The following is a 21134-nucleotide window of genomic DNA, read 5'->3' on the forward strand; positions in this document are numbered from 1 at the left end:
ACAAAGATATGAGGTATACGTGTGATGCCATGGCTATAATGAATGAATGTAAAGGAATGATGATGATGAATTTTGAGAATAAATTGACATAATGATGGTATGGGTGTGCTGGAAAGTGAGAAAGGCAGTAGGGCGCTAATCCCTCGATTCATTTTTCCGAATCTCTTGTAATTGTGTTTTGTGGGATGTGAGGAAGGTGGTAGGGCACTAATTCCCCGACGTATTTTCTCACATTTTTTCTCTCTATCGGCAAAGTAGTAGGACATTAATCCCCCGATTGGTATGGCACGACCTCACTAGGAAAAGGTGGTAAGATATTAATCCTCTGATTGATTTTTCCTAGTGTATATCTCCAGAAAAAGGAGTTAGGGCACTAATCTCCCGATTTTATGCCTTCTGGAGATGCGCAGTCGAGAGACGGTATCTAAATTAGCTATTAGGTGTGTCGAGTTCTGGCAGTTAACTAACACGTAAGTTCACAGTCAATAAAAAAAACATGCATTATGTGTATTTGTATATTTTATTTAAATATGCATTATTTTAGCTTGCTTAATTGTTTATTCATGTTAATTGTAGAGAAAAAAAGAATAATTTTTTTTTGGCCAAAGGAGGAAAAGAATCATAAATGTATGGGTTGAGTAGTTGGGTTTGGGCTTTATGAAGAACCAGTTGTTGGAAGGTTGGAGCGGGCTCGGTATCTGTGAGTGAGAAGTGGGCTGGTGAGCCGTCATTTTCATCCACCGACTGACTCCCTCAATTTCTCTTATTCAGTAAACTTGTTACTACCAACGAGTCACTGACTCAGCCCACCCGGATACTGACTCAGTCTCCGGTAATCCACGCCAGCCAGCAATGCAGCGGGATTCTTCTTCTGATGAGGAAGACGACCGCCACACCCTCATCGAGCAGCATGACAGGAAGCCCTCAACACCTCCACCTCCTCCCCCCGTCAGCACCGCCTTCCGCATCGAGGATTTGAGGTCACGAATCAGTCGGAAGTTCAAGTTCCAAAAGAGATACCTCTTCGCCATTCTCCCCGTCTTCATCATCCTCCTCTACTACCTCACCCCCGACGCCACTCGCTCTTCCGTCTTCTCCTCCTCCAACTTCCCCTCCCTGCACTTCGACTCGCTCTCCGACCGCATCAAGGAGTCCCAATTGCAGGCCCTCTACCTCCTCCGCCAGCAGCAATCATCCCTCCTCCGCGCTTGGAACTCCTCCTTTCTTTCCAATTCCTCCTCCTCCGACGAGTTGAAGTCCTTGCTGTTCAAGCAGATTTCCCTCAACAAACAGATTCAGGAGGTCATTTTGGATCCCCACAGGGTTGGCAACTCCTTCGAAGCCGAATTTGATTTTGCGAATGCTAGCTTGAACGGTGGCACATGTCGAACAGTGGATCAGAGATTTTCAGAGAGGAAGACCATTGAGTGGAAGCCCAAAGCTGGAAAATTCCTTCTTGCTATTTGCGTGTCGGGTCAGATGTCAAACCATCTAATTTGCTTAGAGAAACATATGCTTTTCGCGGCTCTTCTTAAGCGGGTTTTGGTGATTCCTAGTTCGAAAGTGGATTACCAGTATGATAGAGTTCTGGATATTGATCACATCAATAAATGCCTTGGTAGAAAGATGGTGATCTCCTTTGAAGAATTCTCCAGTGTTAGGAAGAACCACATGCACATTGACAAGTTCCTCTGCTATTTCTCATTGCCGGAACCCTGTTATCTCGACGATGAGCACTTGAAGAAGCTGAGATCGCTGGGCTTGTCGATGAGTAAGCCTCAGGCGGTGTGGGAGGAGGATACCCGCAAGCCCAAGAGGAGGACGGTGGAGGAAGTGGTGTCCAAGTTTGCACACGACGATGACGTAATGGCAATCGGGGATGTCTTCTATGCTGACGTGGAGCGGGAGTGGGTGATGCAGCCGGGTGGTCCACTTGCTCACCACTGCAAGACCCTTATTGAACCCAGCCGTCTCATTCTGCACACTGCTCAGCGTTTCATCCAAACATTCCTTGGAAGGAACTTCATTGCGTTGCATTTTCGCCGCCACGGCTTCCTCAAGTTCTGGTAAGAGGCTACATATGGTTTGAAACTTTGAATTCATCACGTAATATCACATTCTGCCTGATGATCAATTTCATGTTTGCAGCAATGCCAAAAAGCCAAGCTGCTTTTATCCCATTCCTCAAGCCGCGGATTGCATCTTGCGCGTGGTTGAAAGGGCCAATGCACCTGTTATTTATCTTTCTACGGACGCAGCAGAAAGTGAAACCACTCTGCTTCAGTCATTAGTCACGCTTAATGGAAGGCCAGTTCCTCTTGTTAAACGCCCACCTCGAAATTCTGCAGAAAAATGGGATGCTTTGTTGTACAGGCATCATATTGAAGGAGACTCTCAGGTGAGGAGCACAGCTTTCTTTTTTTTTTTTTTTTATTGATCTGAATAGATTGTTAACCCCAAAAAATAAAAAAGGTTAAGAGGTCTACAAGATCGCAAAATGTGCTCATAATGCTTTATTTTTCCTGCATATATCTATGCATTGCAACTTCTAGAATGAGTTTATTTTTTTTTGTTTTTTAAGTGAGAGGTGTTGAATACCATCTAAAAGCTCTACCATCATGTTCATTTGTATGATAGGGAGCAAACAAGCTCGGCTTCAGCTGGTGTTGCTATATATGTTTATAAATAGGGGAATGCTAGGGGGACAATGATTTTGTTGAACAATATGAACAACTACCAATCAAATTAAAACACACCACACCTTTAAGTTAACCCTCTAAATTTTAATATTAAAATAACCATCCGATATATCTATTGTTTTCATTGTTTAATATTTTCATTGTTTTATTGTGTCCGCCTAGGCATCTCAGATCAACATGACTGACATTATGTGTGTGTTCTAAGAAAAGACCATAATTCTCCTCCTTTCAGGAGAATTGAGGTTCTCTAACAAAATAAAGAGATTATTTTAAACAATTGTGTGTTTCCTGTGCTGACATGCATCATGAATAATTGTTGTTAAGGTGGAAGCGATGTTGGACAAGACAATATGTGCGATGGCAAGTGTGTTCATCGGAGCCTCCGGTTCAACTTTCACAGAAGACATCCTTCGGCTAAGAAAGGACTGGGGATCAGCATCATTGTGCGATGAGTACCTTTGCCAAGGTGAGGAGCCAAGTGTGGTAGCGAAAATTGAATGAATGAAGATACCCAGTACAGATTAGATTGGGATACAAGCCACAGTTCATGAGAGATGAGAGGGCTCCACTTTTCCCCCTTTATGGTTGGGGATTTGTTAATGTGTAACTGTCATGTACGATAATACAAGTAGCGTTTTTGCTTTGGTTCATTATTCATTAGCCTTTGCTTGTAACACATTCATATTCTAAATTCTAATCATCACAATGAGAGTATAGTTTGTACGATCTACATATTTGTTCCCAATTCTGATCGCAATTTCGGAGTCCGAAATGTAACTCTGGATCACCTCTACAGCCTGAGCAACTTTTGAGGTGATTTCCCCAATGGTAAAAGAACGGAAAAGCCGGACATCTAAAAATGCATAACCTCAACAGTCTTCGTAAAACGCCTATCCTCTATATAATAAAAGAATTTAATTTTGATTCTTGTTTTATACGTATATCTAATTACCTAAGATCACATTAATAAAAATAACTATTTCTTATATTGACGGGTAAATGATAATTCAAAAGAACAGGCGTGAATACATGACTGTGTAAGTGCATCTCTATTCATCAATTATGTACTTGTTTATGTATCATTAAGTTAATAAAAAAATGATTTTCAGTAAAAAAGTTTTTTTTTGTATACTTAGTAAACTTTTAGTAATAAAAGTTAAAATATTAAAAAAATTAAAAAAATATTTTTTTGAAAAACTACAATTTACAATTTTTTTCTAAAATATATTTTTTAAAATAAATAAATAAATATTTTTATATTGTTATATCCAAACATAATTAATAAAAAAGATTTTTTTATATGAAATATTTAAATAAAAAATTATTTTTATTTTTCTATAATTTTTAAAAAAAAAATATAGCTAAAAAAAAATCTATTCTTAAAAAAGTTCACTCAAACAAGCCTATAAATCAATCAAATAATTTTCTAGTTATTTATTTGATTTGTAAAATTTTGTATGCATAGTTTAACCAAAAATGCTAGTCACAAAATAATTTTTATTTTGTATGTTAGATGTATATTAAAATTAACTATTAAAATTAGTCATTAAGATAGAATATATATTAAAAATTTAAAATACAAAATATATATTAAAAATAGTTAAAAGATATAAAGATACATAATTACTAATTTTAATATGTAAATAATATTTTTATAATTGATCAATGGTATAAAATATATTTTATGGTCTCAATTTTATCCATTCTCACTTTAGAACATTTTTTATATGCACACATGTTCATTATATAGGTCTAAAATTTTCAAGCAAAATCTGGCAAACGCACCACTCCTTTGCGCTCATTTTTTTAGTTATGGAAGTTGAAAATTTGTTATACTTAATTATGAAAAAATAGTGTATTTTTTATGAATATAGAGATTTTTTTTTTAAAATTAAAATTCATAAATTAGAGGTTCAGTTTGTTTTTGAAAACAAAATTTAGGATCAGATTTGGAGTAATAGAAAAATTTGAGCCTCAATTTGTACCGGTTGAAAATTTTTTTATGAGATAAGTAAATTGGTAGGTCAGTTTTATAAAAAAAAAATTATAAACCACAAATCTGAGGGTTAGATTTGTATTTTTTTTTTAAATTTTAAAACCACAAATCTGATAGTCATTTGTAATATCAAAAAAAAAAAAATCACAAAACTGTGCTTTTGATTTGTGATCATTCACACAAAAAAACACACAAATTCTCCACATTATTTAAAAACACCACTACATTCTCAATAATAAAAAGAGGCTTGCTACACATATAAGCATTTTTGGTTTACAAGCTATACAAGTTGGTCCAAGTCTAAGAAAAAAACATGCGCACCACTCCTTTAAAATCGAGCGTCCAACGTTCATTATGCCGCATTCTTCTTTTTTTCGTCAATCAAAACACAAACCGTCAAGATTCAAACGACATTCGAAACAAAAGACACGTTCCAACTCTTCGCGAAGAGTAGAAGAAATCAAGAAAAAAAATACAAATCTCCATAAAAATTACCAGAAAAAACGAAGAAACATTATTCAAGGTACTGTTTACTGTTATTCTAGGTTTTTTTTTTCTAGATTGTCTCTGCCATGTGCATATCCTTAACCATCAAAACATTAAAAGATTTCAAGTGTATTTCTGTAAGTAATCTTTTCTGTAATTGTTTGTGTGTATTTCTGAAGTTTATTATTTTCAAAATAATTTCAAAACTTGATTTCAGAAACTATGAAAATCGAAAAAAAAAACGAAAGAAAAAGAAAATCCAACAAATTTGACAAGAAATTCAAAAAAAGAAACGAAATCTTTTAAAAATTAAAAGTTATATATTTGCACATTAATTAATTTAAATTGATTTAAAAATCTGTTAAACAAGCGCAAAACACTAGAGATTAATCATTATAAAAATAAAAAGTGTTCCTTTACATATGAGTTATGCAATTGTAAACTTTAAAATAAATTTTTTAGTTAAATTCTTTTAATTATTTTTCGCTTTTGCTTTGACTTGTGGAATAAGTTTGTTGCTGTAGTGCAGCTCATTCGTCTTGTGTCTCCCTCTGCTCTGCTGGTCGCATAGAAAGAATGGGGAATGAGCACGACGACGATTTCAAGGACGAGAAGAACCCCCGCCCTCTCGACGAGGATGACATCGCACTCCTCAAAACCTATGTATGTATCTATCTTTCTATTCTTCAAACCCTACTTCATATTTTTCACCACTTTCATTTGGGATTTCTTGCTTTGCTGCCTCTGCTTCCACCTTTCCGCTTCTTTGCTTCTCCATCTTCACCTACATTTTTTGACCTACCAGCATTCTTCGTCTTTGTGCAGGGTTTAGGTCCTTACTCCACAATTATTAAGAAAGTAGAGAAGGAAATCAAAGATATGGCAAAGAAAGTCAATGACTTATGCGGTATGTTTGTCGATTTTATTCTACTACATGTAGCTAATATATTTGAGATATTGTATTCATTAATTTATCATAATTATGTGGATTCTCTGTTTTATTGCATATTCTTGGCCAGTAATGTCGAATGCATGTTTACAAGTTCATACTCAGTCATTAACCAGAACAAATGATCAATGGAGTTCAGCTAATTATTGATATTTTCTGCATGTGCTGTTTATATTGCTTTCCCGATGATTATCTTTATTTCTTAAAGTTCAATGAATCTTAGCTTTCTTTTTTCTTATAGGTATCAAAGAGTCTGATACTGGTTTAGCTGCACCAAGCCAGTGGGATCTTGTTGCTGATAAGCAAATGATGCAGGAGGAGCAGCCTCTTCAGGTAGCTAGGTGCACGAAGATTATAAATCCAAATTCTGAAGATGCCAAATATGTTATCAATGTGAAGCAGATAGCAAAGGTACCTGTATTCTGTCAGTTGTTCCATTAACCTTGAAGATATCACTTGTTATAAAGATATCACTTGTGTAGCAACTATAATATATTCTGTATTTTGTGTAAAACGACAATGGTTTGGCAAAGTAGTTGTGTTTTGTTGTTGTTGTTGTTGCTTTTTTTTTTAATTTTTTTTAAATAGTGGGGGCTTGAAGTTAGAAGTTGTGAGTGTGACTAATGTCTGCCTTTTTTGTCGACAGTTCGTTGTTGGGCTTGGTGACAAGGTTTCCCCCACTGACGTAGAAGAAGGGATGCGCGTAGGGTATGTTTCCACTCAGTATCTTTTGATGCTAAAAGATTCACTATTGAGAAAGAACGACGGTTTTGCTTTTTTTACTGTCTGGTTTTTCCAATTGACCTCATTTTATCATTGCAGGGTTGATAGAAACAAATATCAGATTCAGATTCCCTTGCCTCCAAAAATTGATCCAAGTGTTACCATGATGACAGTTGAAGAGAAGCCTGATGTAACATATAATGATGTTGGTGGTTGTAAGGAGCAGATTGAAAAGATGCGAGAAGTGAGTAATGAACATTGGTTTTCAGTTACAATTGTAATTGAGGAAATAAGTTTTTTGGCTGTAGTTTTTTGAATTCTTGCTTTTAGGTTGTTGAACTTCCCATGCTTCATCCAGAGAAATTCGTTAAACTTGGAATTGATCCTCCAAAAGGTGTACTTTGCTATGGTCCACCAGGGACAGGCAAAACACTTCTTGCTAGGGCTGTGGCTAACAGGACTGATTCTTGTTTTATAAGAGTCATTGGAAGTGAGTTAGTTCAGAAATATGTTGGCGAGGGTGCTAGAATGGTCCGTGAATTATTTCAGGTGAATGACTAATACACATCTTAAGCTTTTGATCATGTTTACCTGATTTGGTATAATATCACTAAACTTGTATCCTGTAGATGGCACGTTCAAAGAAGGCATGCATTGTCTTTTTTGATGAAGTTGATGCAATTGGAGGTGCACGGTTTGATGATGGTGTAGGTGGTGATAATGAGGTTCAACGCACAATGCTTGAAATTGTGAATCAGCTAGATGGATTTGATGCCCGTGGAAATATTAAAGTGTTGATGGCAACTAACAGGTTGGTTGAATTAGCGATTATATTATGTTCTCGTTCATCTCTCAGCGTTTTCTTTTTCCCCACCTCCTAAAATGTAACAACTGAGTCTGACATGAAGGCATATTCTTTTCTTCAATCACATGTTTGTGGCTGTTTAGAGGAGTATGCAAGAATTGGAGCTGCTAAATTTCGAATAATAAATTCTGTAATATATAGTGTTATGTTTATTATATTGCTTGGATGCCTTTGATGTTGGGTCATGGGTGTACTGATCAAATTCTGTTTTCTTTATGTTGAGAAATAAAGTTTTAATGGTGTGTTACCTCGTGAGGTTAGAGTTTCCAAATGTTAGCCTGGTCCCTTCCTTTCGTGGAAGAAGTATAAAATAAAATCCAATATCATGTTACACCCTTGCAATCTGTTTCATGGCTGCAGAGTTATTTTTATTTTCTTAAGTTAGGAATTATTACTATTACTTCCAGGTGGGGCTGATCAACTGTGGCTTTATGTCCATTGTTTCTAGGCCTGACACTCTTGATCCAGCACTACTGCGGCCTGGGCGATTGGATCGCAAAGTTGAGTTTGGGCTTCCTGATTTAGAGAGTAGGACACAGATATTCAAGATCCACACTAGAACCATGAACTGTGAAAGGGATATCCGCTTTGAACTTTTGGCTCGGCTTTGCCCGAATTCCACAGGTAACTACACCTTAAAAACTTGAATTTTCTTGCTCATTCTTATACTTTTTGACTATGAAACTGATTTTTTTGGTACTTTGGATACTGGATAGTATGACTATGCTTGTGAGAGATGTCTTCTGCTTCATTTCCTCATGTCCCGAGGCCTGCTGTTAAATATTGTAGGAGGCCTGCTGTTAAATATTGTAGGCTTGGGTGTTTCTACTTCTAGAGATTGGTGTTTTATTTTTTGACTAAATTTTATTTTTTTTCTTTCTCTCTCTGAAGGAGCCGATATAAGGAGTGTTTGCACCGAAGCTGGTATGTACGCAATTCGAGCTCGAAGGAAGACTGTAACAGAGAAAGACTTCCTTGATGCAGTAAATAAAGTCATCAAAGGATACCAGAAGTTCAGTGCTACACCCAAATATATGGTCTACAATTGAGATATTCTTTCATACATTTTTTTAGTATCCGTGTTTAACACGTTCAACATTTGGCGGTTATGCCAGCATCGCCAAACTAAGCCCTTCAGTCCCTTAACAATTGCGTGGAAATACCGAGGAACTTGATAGTGCGAAGGGCTCCGATTTTTCCCCCCTCCACCTAGGATTGAATCCAGGACCTTTGGCCCGTTGAACATCTCTTCCTTAGTTGGGTTTGTCACTTGAATAGAGTCATTGGCTAACACGATCACCTTTCACTTTAAAATCATGGTACCAAGCATTTTTACATAGTTACATACTTACATCTATAAAATTTTACTCTCTTTAAATTGGTCCTTCTCTTTGGATCCATTATGCTCATATTCGAAGTTTGAAATATAGTTGGCTGTAATGGAGTTGTGCTCTCATCAACGTGTAGAGTTCTACTCTTTCAGATAGTAGATTATAAAGCATTGTATTTAGAGAACTTAGGGTTGCCAAAGCCATGTGAATATACGATGAATCGATGCTTTCATATAATAAAAGATCTATACTATGGACAACAGTAAATCGGGAATGTGCAGGGTTAGATATAGATATCAACAAGTACTAAATCCAAAAAAAAAAAAAAAAAAAACTAGTACCAAGTAGTTTAGACTTTGGATTCTTTCACCATCATCGTCTTCGTAAGTAGTTTAGAGTTATGCCTGGCACTGAGTACGAAATATAATTCCCCATTTACATCAAAAGACTAGCAACCATCCATCTACACCGAGCTTCCACTTTGCAACCGGTTAGCTAACTGAATTTAGTTACAATTAAAATAAGTTGCACAAACAACATACATAATCAATCCTCTAACTCGGTTAATCAAAGGAGCAACCAATCCACCTAAGATAGAGGTATTGACTGGGGTTAAATTGAATTTTTGTTTCTGAACAAAAAAAAAAAGAGAACTACATTTCTTTTCAAGAATGACACAAGGATTATGTTCTCATTTACACATCATGTATGGCGGGTTCATCACTCCCTCGATTGGATCCTCCATGATCAGATCCAAAAGTAGTCCGCCTGCTCATGTTGGCTCGCTGCACCAACCGTACTAAGGCTTGAACCACTTCTGACATTGGTGGTCGGAATTCAGGCTCCAGCTGTGCCAAAAGTTTATTAGTAGAATGAAACAAAAACATGCCAAAGGTTTCTATCCCCCAAAACAAATAATGCACATAGAATCAACAAAAAAAGTTGGCCGAATACCTGAACGCAGAGAGCAATAACATCTGCAAAACGAGACAAAGATTTAACAGGATATAACCCTTTCAGCGCAGGATCAACCATTTTAGTCAATGCATCAATATCATGGAGTTGAGGTGCCGCCCAACGAACTAGAGACTGCTCAGCTCTAGGTCTCGAGCTGTTGAGAAATGTTTCAAAAACCAAGGAGGAAATGTGTGAATGTTATAATATCATTGCATAATCTCAAATCTCTGCAGAATGAGCACATGAATGTGCCCTCTACATCTGGGATCACATGAAAGAAGAAAACTGTTTGCATTAAAAAGTATGCCAATCATTCACCTATCAAATGGTTTACGTCCGCTGAGTAGCTCCAACATCACAACTCCAAAGCAATAAACATCACTTTTCATGGTATACTGACCACACAAAGCAACTTCAGGTGCATCATATCCAGATCCGGCATTTTGGTTCAACACCTAATCACAAGACATAAGTTAAAATTGTGCAGTTTTTGTAAGCTTAATTTCAATGAATAAAAGGATAAGCTGCATTTGTTAATAGCATGATCAGTATTCCTGTTTATCAAATTTCCTAGTTAATTAGCCTGAAGAGCCAACTAGGCAACTAGTGCCCTTTATCATTCTGTGCTAATCACTGAATTCGCACTACACTACATTCGCACTACGCTACAACTTATACTTCATGCATTCACATTATAAAAATTACTTGTGTAGTTGTCACATTGTCAGGAGGATCTTAAAAGTTGAAAGATACCAAAAACCAAGCTTATGTAACCTAGTCATAATTCAAGAACAACTAGGGCCAGTGGTCATCATTTTAAAAGTATATGTTCAATCATTAGTATCTTTATTTACACATCATATAACTCAACATATTAGGTGAATCCACAGGGAATAGGAGTAGAAACCAAGTTTAAGAAACAGAGTTAAGAGTTATTTTGGCCAAAATACAGTCACATTCAATCATACAAGTATTCATTTGCAGAATAAAGATACAAAAGCCTACAAAATCACCTGGTCTGCATTTGGAATATAGCTTGCTAATCCACTGTCTGAAAGATGAGGATTAAGTTCTGCATCAAGTAATATGTTGGCTGATTTAATGTTCTTGTGTACAACTGATGGTGAACAAACTTCATGTAGGTACCTAGGGGGAAAAAGAGCGAGTGAAGTCACATCAATGAGTCTTAACTCTTGAGGCAAACATTTAGGTCAATGTTAGTGCAAATATATGTTGCCACAATGCCACACGAATAATCGGTTTTTAAGCTTCTATCATAAGTAAATAACTTAGTTACTTCAATGAGGGGCAACTTCCCTATTACTGCTAAACTAAAATATTGATTTTCAGATGGTAATGGATAAAATCAAATTTAAAAACCACAGTTTGTAATCTCAAATAAAGCTAATCAATCAGGAAAAAAAAAAAAGAACAAAATGATCACTGTGAATTAATCAACAAGTTACGTGCAAAGCTAACCATGAAACAATTTTTCTTTTTCAAATATATATAATAAGAAAGATGGGAATGGAAGAGAGTGGAAACGAGGAGCTAAAACAACATGGCAAGCTTAGATTTGCAAGAAGAAAATAATCTATCCTGCAATGACACAACTTCCACATCATGATCTTCTAATTTCATTAGTTCAGAAAAAACTTACTCTAAAGCACGCGCAGTCCCCAATGCAATCTTCACACGGGAATTCCATATCAATGGCTTACTATATTCATCTGATAGGTGAAGGAAGTCATGCAGTGATCCATTTCTATGAAACTCATAGACTAAGAGGTGCTGCCCATACTCTGAACAATAACCTACTAGTTCTGTCACGTTCGGATGATGTAAATGGGAGATGTTTGAAACTATTTCTGTAAATTCTTCAGAAAGGTCATTGGGAAGGACAGATGAATCTATTTTCTTCACTGCAAGAACCTACAGCATTTGATGGGGATAAAAGACGTCAAAACCATTGATATAACTTGTCGGCATATGCATAGACTAAAGGTCTGGTTCAACTATATAAATGTTCATCTTCTTGTGGACTGTGGTGACAGTGTGCACAAGAACTTTTCGACTTCTCGGCCTCTTTTTCTCCTTGTTTCTTTGGGTTAGGGGAGGGAGTGTTGGAAATGAAAAGAGACACTAGCAGCATTATGTTATATAATCTTGCATCCACCTATTTGTTTGTCAACACTCAGATTGTGATTTGACTCAGTTAAAAGGTAATCTGCATTACAAATTAACACTATTTCGGAGATACTAGTCTTAACCACCAGAATCCTACAAATAGTGGAACAGCAGGAATTACAATTGAGAAATACCTTTCCATCATTAAACTGAGCCCGGTAAACACGACCAAAGGACCCCTCACCAACAAGATGATCAATACTGAAGCTTCCAGTTGAAATCTGTAGATCAGCTATAGAGTATGATTTCACATTAGCAGGAGATGTGACAGTCTTCTTGATAATGGCAGGCTTCTTTGAAAGTTCATCCTCATCAAATGATTTATGACGATCCATAGGTGGGGGTTTAAGATTTATTGAGGCAGAAGTTTCAAATGTCTTCATTTCAGTTATAGAGGAAGGTGGCACAGATTTCAATTCTGCATTATAATATATCAGAACAGTCAAAAGAGTAGGCAGTTTCTGCAGATATAGGTACCAAAAAACTGCAAAACTACAAGAATAAAAAAATGTTCATCACCAAAAAAAAATATGAATATGATAAACAAAAGTAACATAAAATAATGATGACCTCATTTGGAAAAGATAAGGAGGAAAAAAGATAATCAAAACAGTAAGCAAGATGCAAACCATGGAATTCATTTGAGGGAAGAGGAGCAAAGGACTGATTGTCCTGTTTTTCTAAATCTGAAGATGACTTCTTGGATTTTCTCTTCACCAAAAAGAATGCTACTATTGCCCCAACAACAATTATTGAGATCACAATTCCAGCTATGCCACCACCTCCAACACCAGATTTTTTGCTGCCTTCACTCATGTTATTACTGCTGCCAGCATCTGAGGGGGAGGTAGTGGTGCTTCCGCCACCGGCTTTGTGGTGTCGATTGCTTTTAGGTAATGGTGGGGTCCCGGGAGGAGGTGGGGGTGCAGGTCCGGAGCTCCATGTATTACCACCAGTCCTGTCATTAATTTAGTCCCATTTTTAAGATTTAGAGAGATTTATGATGAAAATCAGATTCTCATTGCAATGCTTACTTTAAATTTATGCTTTTCAATTGTTCTGGTATCCATCCAGTAAAATTATTGTTTTCCACATTCCTGAGAATAATTTTACATAAATAAATAAAATTAGTTTCAAGTTCTCTGAAAATATATTAAAAGGACATTTCAGGTATGTTATGTGAGCATGACAACACACAGATTTTCAAGAGGCAAATTAGCAAGGACATCAATAGTGCCTGTAAACTGGTTGTTCTGCAGATACCTGCACAAATATAAACAAGTCAACTTGGAATATAATCAATATGATGTAAAGTATTGACAGAAAGAATATTGATAATCTAGATTCTCACATGCTGGTAATGCCTGAAAGTGAGCTCAAAGTCTGCGGAAGGTCACTTGTCAATAAATTGAAGGAGAGATCCCTGCAAAAAGTTAAAAGAATTTGTTTTATCATCTTGGTCCTAAATAATCAGAAAAACCAAACATAGCCGCAGCAGTAAAGAGTACCATATGATATGAAAGAGAGTGTGCAATAGTATATATGAAATTTGACAGATGACAGTGAAAAATCTCTTAACATGCAACCGAAGCAATACCGTGAAACTTTTAGACTGCACATGAACAATAACTTGACAGCCATCTAGATTACATTTCTATACAGTTCACAGGAGGAGGAAGTCTCACAATGAAGAGAGGGTAGAAAGCTTCATGAAGTTAACGTTCAATCCTTGCTGGAACTGATTGTGAGCAAGATTCCTATGTTCTCAAAAACAATAAAAAAAGTTACTCCAATAGCTCATGGAGCTGGTTGATAAGGTATTATTATGATAAATGCTCAAGAAGATAATTACACACAGGTCTGTAAGAGAGGTCATATCAGAAATAGAGTAAGGGATTGCCCCAGTGAAGTTATTATAAGCCAGATTTCTGCATACAAAGAATTAATTATGTTAGAACTTATAATCATAATATTATGGGTGAAATAAACTTAAGGGTAACAACCATATATATATAGAAACATACAAGCGCTGCATATTTGGAGGAAGCTGGTATGGTATGCCACCTCCAAGATTGTTGCTACTCAGGTCTCTACAATAAAAAGAAGAGTCACATAGTGAGTTACATTTCCACACAAAACTGGATATTGTATGAAAGAATAGTGAATCTTACAGGTTGGTCAAAGATGTCAAGGGTTGTAATCCATAAGGCAATGTTCCCGTTAGTTTAAGATTGGATAACTTACTGGTAAATAAAACAATAATTTTAGAAATCAGCATCAAAATGCAATCATGATAAAAAGTGGTATAAAGTGAAGAGGAGTGTGAGACTACATCTCTGTAACTCGGTTGTTTGAGCATGTTATGCCTTTCCAATATTGTCCACACGGATCATCACCATTCGCTTGCCAACCTAGCTGTGAAGGTGAGTTCATAGATTGAAATAAAATCCTTATAGCGGCCGCTGCATCAAACATCAGAAAAGAGATAATTTAGCAAACCCAAGACATGCATTCATCATCATTGATTTTACATATCTAAAGATATGGGATAACTCTCTAGACAAAGTGAACTATTAAGCAGTAACCTTCAATATTTTACTTCTATACATAAGTATACAATCTGGGTGCTTAGTCTTAAATCTAAATTTAGAAAATTATGGATAGTAAAAAAAAAAAAAAAGACAAAAGGCAGCCCCTTTCTCCAGTGACTTAAGGAAAGAAAACCTACAGATGATACCACACACTTATAATGCAACCAAGCATTTAACAATGCACACTGAAAGGATGAAGTAACCATTTTATATTTAGCAAAAGGTATCCCATGAAAACAATAATGACAGGGAAGGAATGAAATTAATCCACAAATAGCATGACACCGACAAAATAAGTACATAGCAAATATAGCTCTGGCACAAACACAAAAGGGAGAATAATAATCTTTGTGTTGAAATCATTAAGACTTTAGGCAAAGGAGGAACCGATAAAAATATTAGGAATCTAAATAAAGAGTAACATTATTTCAACTATCAGAAATGAATAGATCAGCTGAATAAACAGAACTGTAGTGGAAAGTGGAAAGTGGAAACAGAGAGCAAAAACAAAGAAAATAGAGTGAAGACAGCATAACACAATGCAAGAGACCCAAGCTAGAAAGTGTGATGAAAAGTAAACTGAAATGAACGAAGACAGTGTTGATGTGTTGACTAACCATCATTCGGATCTGTGTTACCATTAACAGCAACGGGCATCCAATGAAGAATGCAGTTACTGGTAAACAACAACAACAGTAGCAGCACCCTTCTTCCACCCTCTCCTACCGCCATGTTTATTTCTGCTCACAACCCAGAAAGCTAAAAGCTAAAGGGGGATGAATATGGAGTCACCCCTTTTGGCCAAGTTTCAATTTTTCTAATGATTTTACGGGATTATGCACCCACCATACCCAAGTAAAGCTGGCTAGCACGAATCGCCACAAGAATCCAAAGCCACAGAAAATTTCTGTATACTTTATCACTCCCTCTACTCCGACTCCAAACCAGATATGATACCGAAAAACATGACACAAAAATAATTACTTTAATTTTATTTTATAATAAACTAAATATTAGATACAATAAATAATAAAAATATTTAATTTATCTTTTTATAATATTTTTATTTATATTTTATCTATTAAATATAATTTTGTGTTTTTATATCCATAAATCTATAAACACCAAAAAAAAATATCCATAAATGTATTCATAAACAAACTCATCCCAATTCACAAGTGACTCTGACTCTCTCTTTCAGTATTTCTCTTTCACGGTACATATATATGTCTAGGCTAGCAATTTTATTAAATTCTGACTCACATAAAATCAGCAAAAAAAATAAATTATTGGATAAAATTTTATACCATTAAAATTATCATTGATAGTTATTTGATGATTACAAATCACAAAAATAACTGACCTTTAATTTATATTTTAATCGTTACATTATTTTTGTTATTATTATCGATTTTGGATTTTTGCTTACCAATTTCAATAAGCCAATTTAGGTAGCTTTCGATGTGCACAAAGCACAAACATGTAAGGCACGCACGCCTCAGGCTATGGTGAAAATTGAAAAATAACAAAAAAGAAAAATCATATCATATTTTGGTGGAATTCGTATATGTGGCTTTGATGGTGTGTCGGCTACCAGGTACCCAAATGAAAAATAAAAAATTATTAAAAAATGTTTTGCGTATAAAAAAAATAAAAAATTGTATTTATGTCTATATATTTATATATATATATATATATATTTTATTTTATATATTTTTAATAAATATTTTATATTATAGTTAATTTTTTGTTTATACATATTTTGATTGTATTTATATTAAGTAATATAGTAGTATTTTTTTGGTGTCCAGTAATATAGTAGTTTAGTAATACGTCAAACAAAATAAATCTTTATTAATGCAGCACTTATTAATAAAAGGTATTAATAATTATTTTTGAATAGTTTATACCGAAATAAATGCATTTAATAATAAAAAACAAAATTGTTTAATAACAAAAAATAATATAAATTATTTAAATAACATAAATTTAAGTTTTTTTTTTTTTGTTTCCCACGGTATTTCCCAACCCGACTGGTCAAGGACTAATCCGTCTGCATGCACAAGGCGGGATTCAAACCCCCGACATTTGCTTAAGTGGACTAGTGAGCTAACCACTAGACCAACCCAACTTGGTTTAAGTTTTTTTTTTTTTTATCTTTTTAACATTACTAACAAGAAAAATGGTGGAAAAAGACTCGTGAACTATAGCCACTTCGGTTTGCTTTTACCTCCGTCTTTGTGTCTGTGAGGTTTCAATAATTTCAACGAGTTTTGTTTAGATTCTGGGATATAATAATAATGGAAACATGATGTATGCAATGCAATGAGTCCAAGTCAAGATTACTACTATTATAAACTAGAACGTGGGATTCACCATTCCTTATTTCTCGTTTTGGAGTAATAATAATGGACCGACGATGGGATTTTTTTAAATAAAATAAAATAAATTATATATATATATATATATATATATATATATATACGCACAAATTATTTACATTTTTCAAGCCATTAGTATAAATGAAATAAGTAATACAATTTTATTACAAACAAGATATATGAAATCGGAATTATATAGTTCAATCCAATCTAAATTATATCAAGCTAAATCTAACTCTGGTTGTAATAAAATATAAATTCAAATTAAATCAATTCAGTTTAATCGAGTGATTATTTCACTCGTTTAAATAAGTATTAGGATTTAAATATTATTTTATATAATAAAATTTAAATTACAATAAATTAGTTTTTGATTTATCAAATTGAGAAATATCGTGAGAAATAATAAAATAAATTCAAATTAATAAAATGTAAATCGCAATCATTTAAATAAAATTATATTAGATTCAAAAATAAAATTAAATTGTTACAAATTAAATCATAACCAAGTATACGAATTTTATCTTTTAAATTGATCTAATTACACGTATTTTTTTCAATGGTCCAATAATATAATCTTTTTGTCCGAGCAAACAAACGAAATATTGTATGAAGAGTTTTCAAGACTCCCGATCCACTAGTCATCTTTTCTACAAACCTGAAACATCAAAGTTGGATTGCATCGGCATATAAATTGTCAATAAAAAAGTATCTACAAGATACAAAGAAATACTACCTAACTCGAGACGAACATGTCTTGGCTTTCCTAGTAAGAATTTTTTGGTGTTAAGATTGGGAGCTCGACTTCAACACTCTTAGAACAAAGCAACTACACATTCCTCTACCTCATCCAAATCATCAAGGTTATACTTAATAATTATAGGAGACTCCTCCTAAGACAAACTAAAAAGGGCTTCATCCCTCTCATTAAGAAAGAAAGGTCGGAGACATTCGACAGATCAGATTTTGAAAAAATTATTTTTAAAATCATGAAAAGAATCATAAAAAATAGGAAAGACCTTCCTCTCCTGAACAGTTTGGAAAGAGATCCAGCCCTGCTTCTTAGAACTGAATGGTTTGGTAAGTTGGAAGAGATAAAAGAAAACTTTTGAAGAAATAGGGAGGTCGAATTCACGGCAAAGCAGCTGGTAAATTTTAAAAAAATCCCAAGAATTATGATAGAATTGAGAAGGGGCAACTTTATAAAGACTAAAAATCTCGAACTCAAAATCAAAAAAAGGAAGGCTAACTCCAAACTTTGTAAAAAAGCATTCGTACACATATATGAAATGGTGTTCCGACTTGTCAAGTCGAGGGAAACAAAATCTTTCCTCGGGATCGACAACTATAATTTTATATTTACTCTTATCCTCCAGATCTCTACACAACCTATGCTGTCTACGAAAGGTCTCGGCATATTCATTATCAATAACAGGGACAACAGAAAGCATAGTTATATCTACCCAATCTAGATTGGATGGGACTTTAAACGACATGTTGAGTATTACTAAATGAGATATAAAGCTATACCTACAAATACAACAAAAAAAAATCATCACTACAAATTGGTAAGCCAGGCAAGACAAATAAAAACATTCCGATAAAGTCACAAGAGGTCGGACCACCTCCAACAAGCAAAAAAAGAACTTCAAAGTTCTCAAAACCTCTTATGACCCAAATCTTTGAACAACACCACTACAAGTTTGAAATTGCACCGTTTCTAGAAGGAAAAAATGACACTATTTGGGACACCAAAAGGCAAAATTTCACACTCAAATGCACAATAAAGAAATAAAATTTTTAAGAAAAAAAAACAACAAAGCAATCACGAAGAGCATACCAACAAGAAATCGTTATCATTTACGTCAAAAAGATAGCACCAGAAGTATATCACCCAACAAAAACACAAAAATACAAAAAATAAAGCTCAAAAGGCCAAAAAACCAACCTTAAGAAAATACGAAGCGGGAAGAATGCATGAAAATAACAAACACACGAACATTCTAAGTTTTTCAGAAAAAATGCAAAGCAAAAATTTAGAACCTCAAGACAAAGAAATCTTGAAAAGGTTGTGATGAAGAAAATGAAAGGCTTGGAAAAAGGGAGAGTGATGCATAAAACATTTCAAAAGAAGAAAAAAGAAGAAAAAGAAAAGGGTTTGAGTATTTATAAGACACCAGGGGTAAAAGAGTAATTTCATCCCTCCCATTTATGACGTGCACGGTTACCAAAGTAATTGTAGAGAAACGTGTAAATGATTGCGAAAAGACATGACACTTCAAGTTCATAAACACACGTTGAGTACCCGACCTAATCCCTAGAAAGGCAGCATGCCCGACATGATGCACTAACACACATGAGACCAGTCTAATATACAAATGTTCGAGTCTGACCTCATGAATCTCGCACTCAAGTAGAGGCACTATTCATACCCTGGCCTAAAAACATAGCCAGACTCAATGAATGAGATCCAATTAAGAGAACCAGTCCAGTAAATACCTACCTAACCTTGTAGAAGTCAGACACTGCGACAAGGGTCTGTCCCTACTTATCCAAATAAGTAATCGACTTCTAAGATATCTCTAATTCATCTAGAAGGGAGATCTCAATGACTTTCCTAAAAAAAGAGAACGGTTATCCACCAATAAAGGTGGAACTACTCTAAAAAATAGTTATGTATTCTACTATAAAAGTATAGATATACTGACACCTTTAAGTATATTCATAACCCAATCTACTAAAAATATGCTTAAACCCTTACTAACTTAAGTATCGGAGTCCCTTACAGGTACTATCCCCTACCTCTTTACAAACAATTCGGACATATTCACCCTCGTTGGAGAAGACGTCGGACATACGATTCAAAAGCACTTGGACTTCATATTCAAACCCAAAGCAATCCAATTTTAGATAACCCTCAAACAATATTCATATAACTAATCATAATTTTCTTTTAAGAAGAAGTTTATTCTTACAATTAGAGGATGCGCTACAAAAAGCAAATAGCACTAAATAGTTATTTTTAACTTACAAATTTAAACAATTAGTTAATTTATAAAAAAATTCTAAATAAAAATGTTTTAAAAATTGTATCAGACATATATTTAATATTAACTTTTAAGGTCTTTCTATTAAAAATAATTTTGAAATAGTTTTTTATATATAAAAATTATTTCATTTTAGTTTTGCATAATATGTAAGTCTAAATCTAGTTGTAATTATTTTAGCAATTATGCTATATGTATATCTAAATTAATTATGAATATAAAATATATATTAAAAATAAATTAAATAATACATGTATTTATATATAAATACACAATAATTAATTTTGATAATTAATTTTAATGTACAAATAATATTTTTATTATTTTAGGATGGTGACTAAACAACACAGCCACAATCCACAAATTTTTCACTTTATTTATCGGTGTGATTATTTGGCCAACTCCCAAAATAAATCTATCACATGTTCTTGTCCTGTGTGAATTTTCAAGGTTTGTGTGATAGATATTTTATAACGTAATCAATTGTAGGTCTTATAATAGAAAAATGATTAGTCGCAGAGTTTAAAGAGCCCCATAGATGTAGACAGAAAACTCCACGTTTGAAATGTTACAAAAGCACTTTCCAAGGGTACTGGATGGAAAATACTATAAAGTGTGTCCTAAGGAGGGAATTGTTATACTTATTTGGAATGACACCACTTGTGCAATACATTGGCCTCAACAATAGCCATGAAGAAACATTCCATGTTCAGCAATGAACATATAACTCTAATGAAAGTGATAGAATGGGTGTTATCGGTTCGGTTTGGTTAGGTTTTGGATAAAAAATTAATTGAATTGATATGTTCGGTTTTTACAGATACACAATTGTTTGGTTTGTTATTTTTACAATAATTGAATCGAATCAAATCGAACTAATAGCGATTTGGTTCGATTGATTTTTTGGTTTATAATTTTTAAT

General features: G+C 34.4%; 3 protein-coding genes across 3 annotated transcripts; 2 read left to right on the plus strand and 1 right to left on the minus strand.

The window, feature by feature from the left end:
• The first annotated feature begins 781 nt into the window (after positions 1 to 781).
• LOC130932397 (O-fucosyltransferase 36-like) lies at positions 782 to 3443 on the plus strand. The gene is made up of 3 exons (XM_057861717.1): positions 782 to 2066; positions 2149 to 2398; positions 3024 to 3443. The coding sequence occupies exons 1-3, from the start codon at positions 853 to 855 to the stop codon at positions 3198 to 3200; spliced, it is 1641 nt and encodes a 546-aa protein (XP_057717700.1). The 5' UTR covers positions 782 to 852; the 3' UTR covers positions 3201 to 3443.
• Positions 3444 to 5637: 2194 nt separating this feature from the next.
• On the plus strand, positions 5638 to 9301 carry LOC130935085 (26S proteasome regulatory subunit 7-like). Its single transcript, XM_057864650.1, has 9 exons — positions 5638 to 5844; positions 6007 to 6088; positions 6372 to 6541; positions 6777 to 6838; positions 6953 to 7097; positions 7184 to 7402; positions 7483 to 7664; positions 8167 to 8342; positions 8610 to 9301. The coding sequence occupies exons 1-9, from the start codon at positions 5758 to 5760 to the stop codon at positions 8765 to 8767; spliced, it is 1281 nt and encodes a 426-aa protein (XP_057720633.1). The 5' UTR covers positions 5638 to 5757; the 3' UTR covers positions 8768 to 9301.
• Positions 9302 to 9540: 239 nt separating this feature from the next.
• On the minus strand, positions 9541 to 15751 carry LOC130935084 (protein STRUBBELIG-RECEPTOR FAMILY 7-like). The gene is made up of 16 exons (XM_057864649.1): positions 15402 to 15751; positions 14526 to 14655; positions 14365 to 14436; positions 14218 to 14283; positions 14050 to 14121; positions 13879 to 13950; positions 13545 to 13616; positions 13391 to 13456; positions 13228 to 13290; positions 12823 to 13151; positions 12328 to 12611; positions 11667 to 11938; positions 11020 to 11152; positions 10325 to 10461; positions 10004 to 10160; positions 9541 to 9897 (listed from the first exon to the last, which is right to left on the minus strand). Exons 1-16 carry the CDS (start codon positions 15514 to 15516, stop codon positions 9745 to 9747), a joined length of 2193 nt encoding a protein of 730 aa, XP_057720632.1. The 5' UTR covers positions 15517 to 15751; the 3' UTR covers positions 9541 to 9744.
• Between the last annotated feature and the right edge of the window lie 5383 nt (positions 15752 to 21134).

This window comes from Arachis stenosperma, chromosome 6, assembly GCF_014773155.1.
Source record: "Arachis stenosperma cultivar V10309 chromosome 6, arast.V10309.gnm1.PFL2, whole genome shotgun sequence".
NCBI lineage: Eukaryota > Viridiplantae > Streptophyta > Magnoliopsida > Fabales > Fabaceae > Arachis > Arachis stenosperma.